Raw genomic sequence first — 7,730 nt, 5'->3', positions numbered from 1 at the left:
ATTCTCATCCAACTCTCACTTGTAGTTTGTTTACGTTTGTCACTTTGTGCATCTGTTTACCAGATTAGATTGAGCTACATTCATGTTTATGTGGGCAAATCTAAGGCGATGTAATGAAAGTATTACTTCTCATTCAAGAAGAGAACATGGCATCACCGTCTGGTTTCAGGTGCCAGACCATTCCTTCACTTAGAGCTTTACGGGCTAAAGCTTTGAGTTATAAAAAGTTGCCTGGTCCCTGATTAGCTACTTCATCCACCTGACTCAGCATCCGATATCACATTATGGCTTTGATCACAGGTCTCCTAGTCAAAGCGATGGAGGTGTACTATTTGTATGGAAACAAAAAGTTGATGCAAAATACTCGGGCTGTCAGAGGTTGAGTTGTGTGATAGAAAAGCAAATGGTTAAAAAAACAGCTAACATGTTAATTCATACAGTGATGCAACTCAAAAACTCCCCAGGAAACTCAAACAAGGCTGTGTTTATTCGCTCTGATGTCTAACAGGTCATAAAGATAAAATGTTTCCTCTGGCCTCAGCCAGAATCCTTTGGGCATAATATATTACTTGAGTACTCTAAACAACATGAACATGAACCATCCACCTGAGTGTTCTCATACAGGAAGGCTGTAATTACAAAGTGCGGTTTGTTTGAAGTCGTAGCCGGCTCCTACCTCCCATCTCAATCTGTTCACCTCAGGCTGGGATGCTTAAACAAGTTTGAGCGCTTTTGCAGTTCCCACCGTTGACAGAAGTGTGTTTGTGTGTGTGTGTGTGTGTGTCTGTGTGTCCATATTTGATCCATACTAATCCAGCACTCCCATAAACTATGCTTTGTGCAGAAATGAAATACCAACCGTGTAACATGACGGTTAAATAGTTAAATCAACAAGCCAGGCTGAGTACAATTGTCCGAGGCCAACAGCTATTTTATATAAGAGTTTGCCAGAGAGACAAGGTCCAACCTTAGCGCTGTTTCTGTAAGATGAGAACGCCACACATTGTTGACATTATTACTCTTCTTCAAAGCTAAGGTCAGAATCCCAGGTTTTAGGTCTTTGATATGAAGAGTTCACGACTCAAGGACTGGTAGTTGCCCTTTTGGGGATTTTGTCCCTTATGATCAATATGTCGTCTTGATTCAGACAAAAGATTCAGAAAGTTGTGTGACAACATGCCGTGTAAACAGTGTTCAAAATGTAACTGAAATGAACTATTATCTGGGGATCCAGAAACGTGTACTTTGATGTCATCGGTATATCTACGAAACTCTATGGTTCCTGATGGAGTGGTGGCATAAATGGGTTAAAAAAACAATCCGGCCAAAAATTGCATCTTCTGGGACATTTAATTAATTAAATACTTAATGAATTAAACTGAAAATTCAATTTAATGAGCCAGAAGTGATTGAAAGGAAGGGAAAAAGAAACAATTCCATTCTGCACAGTAATTTAAATATAAATGTGCACACTTAGAAGGTAATGAATGATTTCCCCACACAGTATAAAAGAATGATTTAACACAGTAGCCTCCACTTACCGTAGTCTTGTTAGACACAAACTTCTCTTTTGTTCATTACTTTCCTGGATTACTTGAGAGTGAAGGATGGACTCGCACACTTCATTCACAATTCATATGAACTGAAGTGGGTGCACGAGGAGTCATATTACTTGCATTAGTATGGATGAGGTAACAAAAAGGCTGCAGCTGCCTCATACTGAATAACTGGCACAGAAATAACACCGTGCTTCTAGGAACATGCATGTTGGGCAACCGGTCTTTCAGGATTGTCATTGTATCATTAATAAAACTTGAATGAACAAGCAGTCATGTTTTGATACAGCCGTGTTTTAGATGTTTGGATGTGAGTCCTGTTACTGTACGCAGCAGGATGTTCCTCAGTAGTCTCCAAACATGGCCAATTCTAAATCCTAACTCTCTTCTGGTCCGGCCTCTAAGCAGTGAGCCTTTGTATCTCTCTAAATGATGTTTATGAATTCGGATCATGGGCATTCTTTGAATATCAAAACAGCACATGCTACACTATCGCCTCTGAGTCATGAGGGTCTTCTTTCTTTCGCGTGATGCATTAAAAGGTTGCCAGATGTCTACAGAGCCGCCACGAGGAGAAAAAGATTACATCTCATTCAAATGTGTTTTGACTCTTGTCTACTCAATATACAAATGTGAATTTCACTGGAAATACTCTTGAATGGACTCTCGCCACGTGTCAAATGACTGAAAACCAAATTGAATTGTGAAATTGGTCTAGCGGCTGATTCCACTCAGTTCCACTCAACCTGTTAGTGCCTTTGAGAGGGCCAGCGCATAGACTAGACTTGATGTTGAAAAACATCATGCATGATGATGCTTGTGGTGTGTGTATTGAAAAAATACACATACAAAAACCAGAGATGTTATTCTGCAATAATGGATCAATACACACCTGCTAATGGCTCAGTGCTGCCAGTGCTGCATGTTTGTTTTGGAATTACAGCACCAAATAATAAAAAAATACAAACCACACATTAATGAATTATATGGACTTTTGTACTGTAACTGATTTAGAATCACATTCAGAAAAAAAGTAGAAAATCCTTCACACATATAAAAAGGTCAAAACACACAAACGAAAAACTGCTTAAAAAACAAAACACAAATTTGTGTGAAACAGTAAATTGCCACATTCTTTTTGTACTGTGCATACATCAGTAAATACGGCGGAGGTGTGTGTGTGTGGTTTTAAAGACATGAACGATGCTTCTCTTGTGTTTGAGGCAATATGTAACTGGAACCTGCAGGCGACTAGTACACCTTAAGCATAAAGACTGAAAGACTGAGGGGGAAACAGATAGCGTATGCACACCAAAGTGGTGTTAATCATCTCATCCACTCTCAGAAATAAAAAGTGACAAACTATTCCCAGAAGCATGGAATCATATTACTGCACCCTTTCAATAAGTATCTGAAATTCAACCTGATTTTAGTCAACAGTCTTTGTGTGGAGGTCTTGTGTCGTATAAAAAGGTAAAAAAACAACAATGGCATCATTGAAAACTCTTATAAAGTCCAAAGTTCCATCAGGAGAACTGCAGGAGTTTCTGCAGGCTCCTCCTGAGTGGCACCTTCTCCTCGGGCCTGCTGTCAGGGATCATGTCAGCGCTCCGCTCTGCGCTCAGCCGGATGTCCGGCCTCTTCTCTCTGACGGCCCGCAGGCCCGCCTGAGTGACGTTCCTGCAGAAGTCTACCGTGACCTCCTCCAGACGGCCTCCGTGAGCCGCCACACCCTCCAGGCTGCGGTCGGTGATGCGCACGCAGTTCTCCAGGTGGAGGGAGCGCAGCTTCCTGCAGCTCTGCAGCACGGAGACCACGTCCTGGTCAGTGATGTGTCCGCAGCCAGACAAGGTTAGCCACAGCAGGTTGGGACACCTGCAGCGAAGACAGCGGTCGGTCACGTCGTTAATAGGTGACCTGGTTAGCACAAGACAAGTGGATCACCTGCTCTGAGTCATCGCTTCTCGTCGCGCTTTAGGACACGTCGCACGGTGGGGGAGGGATTGTATAATAGTAGTTTGCTAAGTCTGAGGTAAGCCTCGAGGGAAGTAGTGCTGTTTGCCGTGTGCGTTCCCTCTTTAAATAGAATCGGATAAGAGAGGAGATCATAAAGATTGGGGGTCTAATCTGAGCCATGTGTGAATGAGATTTGAACGACTCCGCTGAGAGGCTGCACATGGCCAGATTTTTAACGATCTACAAGGTTAATACCTACACCAAGCTATCTTTGCTTTGCATGCTGGCCTACCGGCCACGTGTTTCCGTCCTGGAAAGAGCTTTTCGCGAATAAATGCAGTTTGGGGAACAATGACAGGATGTGGGTGATGAATTATAGCTTGAGAAAAGGGCCATTTCTCTTTAATATGAAGGTGGATTGCTGAACTGTGAGATGCATGCTTTCTGCTTGTCTCCACCCCCCCCCACAGTGCAACCTACTGGCAGTCTGGGAACACAGGCAGACAAACACTCTAGTCGCAACGGATCGAGGATGTCATTCACGTTGGCTGATGCAGATTACATAAAGACTTACGTAACCTTACCACTTCCCCACATGTGAGCTGACCATATTCCAGTTGCCTGCGAGAGTTGCCCCAGCAGCACACAGTTAATCCACGTGCCACGTCTCACTGCTACATGGGGCCAATGCTGGGCTTTATCAGCGGATGTGACTGCACGGGAATGACTTTAACCAAGAAACAAAAGGAGTGGCGCATGTAGACATTCAGCAGCCTCTTGTGTAACCTTTATAAAACTGTTGTTACATAATCCTATTTCTCTGTCTTTCGGTCTCTCCTTCTATCTATCCATCTAAGCAGAACACCACACTCCCAACTTGCAATTACAAATTGAATGACTTGTTTGGTTTTCCTAACTAGTGCAACAGGCTCTGCAGACAAATATTCAACATTGATATGCTTTCGATTATTTAGAGTAGAAGGGTTTGTATTACATTACATTACATTACATCACATGTCATTTAGCTGACGCTTATATCCAAAGCAATAAGTGCATTTCCACATAAAGATACAAACTCCGAAGAACAAGTAACAAGAAAGTACATTTTTCATCAAATAAGCAGCTTCAAAACATGTATTACAAGAGTGCCATTATAAGTACAATTTAGGTGCTATCATTTGTTAGTGCTACGGTTTGCTAGTGTTTTAGTCAAGGTAGAGTCTAACAAGGTGTGTCTTGATTTTTCGACGGAAGATGTAGAGGCTCTCTGCTGTCCTGTATCAATTATGTAACTGAACTTGCTATACCCTTAGTTGTGTAATTTTTTTTTTGTGCCAGCCACACTGGCATGTTGAGCATGTTCATTTCATGTTGTTTAACTCTTTTTGGTTACCTGTGACCTCAAGATCCTAATCCCCAAAACCGGATATAAATGTAAATGCTTCACAATGTAAACCACACGCCCAAAAGACGTGTTATGCGATAACACCCAAAAAAAAAAACCACACACACACACACAGACATGAGCGTCAGAGTTTGCGTGGAGCCTCGTGTGGGAAGAGGCAGGCACAGACAGACGCACATGTTCATTCCCCTCACAGCGACAAAGAGCCAATTGTAGGCTCCACCTGCCTGCGTAAAGCTCCAGTCTGCAGCTGACTGGGAGGATCTGCAGCCAAATCACTCTTTACCCCCCCCCCCCCCCCCACACACACACAGCTTCTCTGCGTCCCCTCCCACTTTGTCACGTGCACTTGCTCTTTACTCCCTGAGACAATTTGGGAGGGTTTATCAGTATGCAATGAGTGTGCCTTAAGGGCGTTGAGATACAGCACCCAGAAAAAGTAGGTGGTTCTGGTTTGAACTGCTCTCGCGTCGTGCGTCTCGAATTTCACAATACAGGAAATCCTCACAGGGTCACACGCATCCCCCCCCCCCCCCCCTCCCTCCTCTTGTCCCGGCCGGACTCCCCTCACAGCTGCGGTTGTTACTGGCTCGCCTCGAAGAAATGACCCAGAGACGTCATGACGCGTCCCCGGGCTGAGTCCCGCATGCACACGAGTGAAGAAAAGCCAACAGAGCTCAGTTCCAGGGAACCATCAGAGTCAACTGTCACATCATTGAAGACATTACATTTGATATTTGACCACAGTTAATAGAACAGGTCTTATGTCCCACACTGTGTCACTATTCTGTCTCTAAGCTGCTCCAGATACTCCATCTGTTTCCAATGATTTCCTCCCTGCTGCCTTCAGCTGAACAGTTTCAGTGCGCCTCCAAGTGAAACTTGTTCCCTGTGGTTGTCTGAATGACCCTTGAAAACACGGAAATGATCTGATTGTCCTCAAAATCCAAGAATGTTACACTATGGATTTGGATTAAAGATGGGTTGTTAATTCAGCTCATTAGTTGTATTGCTGGTTTATAGTATACAGACAATTTAAGTAGAAGTAGCAAGAGACCAGACTGTAAAAATACAAGAAGTAAAAGTCCTGCGTGCAAAACTTGAAAACTGACGTAGAAAGTATCATCAGCTTTTACTTAAAAAATACGTAGACATGTGCGTATAAATAAGTCAACTTTACATAAACTCAGAAAAACAAGCATATTTCAGTTTAGGGAGTGGAGATGGAGTATGAGTATTTTGGCAAGTCCTAAAGTAACACTTCATCAGTTCAAAGCCACCAAAGATATGATCAGATAAATAGTTTTAGTTGCAAAAACTGTCAGACACGCGTAGTGAAGTAAAAAATACAATATTGCCCTCTGACATGTAATGGAGTCTAGGTATAAAGTTGAATCAAACTGAAATAAGTTTATATAAGTAATCAAACTGAAATTAAGTACAAGTACTGCTAGTAAATACACTTTAGGCTAAGGCCACCCCCAATAGAGGGACCAAAAGAGTAAAAGTTTTGCTTACTTATTTGTGAAATACATCATTATTCACTTTTAAGCACTCCAAAAGTCTTTAGAATACATGTAACTAACTCTTTTGTGGAAGTGGTGGGCCGATACTGGTAGTTTGTATACATTGTAAGTATTTATTGTTAGTATACTTTGTTAGTATACATTGTTAGTATACATTGTTGGTATACATTGTTGGTATACATTGTTAGTATACTTTGTTAGTATACATTGTTAGTATACATTGTTAGTATACATTGTTAGTATACTTTGTTAGTATACATTGTTAGTATACATTGTTAGTATACATTGTTGGTATACATTGTTAGTATACTTTGTTAGTATACATTGTTAGTATACTTTGTTAGTATACATTGTTAGTATACATTGTTAGTATACATTGTTAGTATACTTTGTTAGTATACATTGTTAGTATACATTGTTAGTATACATTGTTGGTATACATTGTTGGTATACATTGTTAGTATACTTTGTTAGTATACATTGTTAGTATACATTGTTAGGATACATTGTTGCTATACATTGCTTTGTTGAATGTCTCACAAGCCAAAAAGCCACTTCCTTTGATTTGATTGAAGTACTTCATAAAGTAGCGTAGTTTTGTTGACCCTGTGTTTGTCTATTTCATCACACAACACTCAACAGAGCAGGAGGGGGGGTGGGGAGGGGATGACCACACACCAACACTCACATGCGGCAGACACGGCTCAGGAAGGCGCTGACCAGGCTCTCGTGTTTACCACAGATGTCCTTCTGAAACGAGCTCTTCAACCAGTGCTCAATGTTGCACACCTGCAGAACCCTGCTGGAGTACCAGGACACTGTCAAGTAACGCAACGAGGGTCCCAGCACAAAGTTGTCCCTCGTCAGCTGACACGGGGAGCTGAAGCGGAGGAGCGTCCACAGCCGGGGGTCCAGGAAGACCTCGCGCAGCTCCTGACAGGTGAGGGACAAACTCCTTCGGCTGTCCTTGTCCAGGAAGGAGAAAAGCTGCAGGAGACATTCGCGGTTGAGCTGGGTCAGCTGCATGGTGAGCCTTCCCAAAACAGACAGAGAGTCAGGGAGAGAGAGAGAGAGAGAGAGAGAGAGAGAGAGAGAGAAAGGCCCCGTCCCCGTGGAAGCGATCGGCCCTGATGGCGAGCGGCAAACAATGAGCCTGCAGCCCGTATCGCGTGGCCCAGATACACGATGCCTCCTCAGGCACACGCCTGGAGGCCTGCACATATAAGGTCGTAACTAGTGCTCGACTATTTTGGGAAGACAACTGGCAGTCTGGTGAAAAGATGGGAC

The 7,730-nt window shown here is 42.8% G+C and overlaps 1 protein-coding gene across 1 annotated transcript; it reads right to left on the bottom strand.

Annotated features, from left to right (window-relative positions):
• Positions 1 to 670: 670 nt before the first annotated feature.
• On the bottom strand, positions 671 to 7,597 carry fbxl22 (F-box and leucine-rich repeat protein 22). The gene is made up of 2 exons (XM_037450382.2): positions 7,132 to 7,597; positions 671 to 3,431 (listed from the first exon to the last, which is right to left on the bottom strand). The coding sequence occupies exons 1-2, from the start codon at positions 7,467 to 7,469 to the stop codon at positions 3,083 to 3,085; spliced, it is 687 nt and encodes a 228-aa protein (XP_037306279.2). The 5' UTR covers positions 7,470 to 7,597; the 3' UTR covers positions 671 to 3,082.
• Positions 7,598 to 7,730: the final 133 nt, after the last annotated feature.

This window comes from Pungitius pungitius, chromosome 6 (genome assembly GCF_949316345.1).
Source record: "Pungitius pungitius chromosome 6, fPunPun2.1, whole genome shotgun sequence".
Lineage (NCBI taxonomy): Eukaryota > Metazoa > Chordata > Actinopteri > Perciformes > Gasterosteidae > Pungitius > Pungitius pungitius.
The sequence above is the reverse complement of the archived record's forward strand: the minus strand, read 5'-3'. Positions and strand labels throughout refer to the sequence as shown.

Excerpts from the sequence above, each read along its gene's own strand:
- fbxl22 (XM_037450382.2), bottom strand. The coding sequence starts at position 7,469 with ATGCAGCTGACCCAGCTCAACCGCGAATGTCTCCTGCAGCTTTTCTCC. Across the intron at positions 3,432-7,131 it reads CTGAGCCGTGTCTGCCGCAT|GTGTCCCAACCTGCTGTGGC; the intron begins GTGAGTGTTGGT and ends TCTTCGCTGCAG.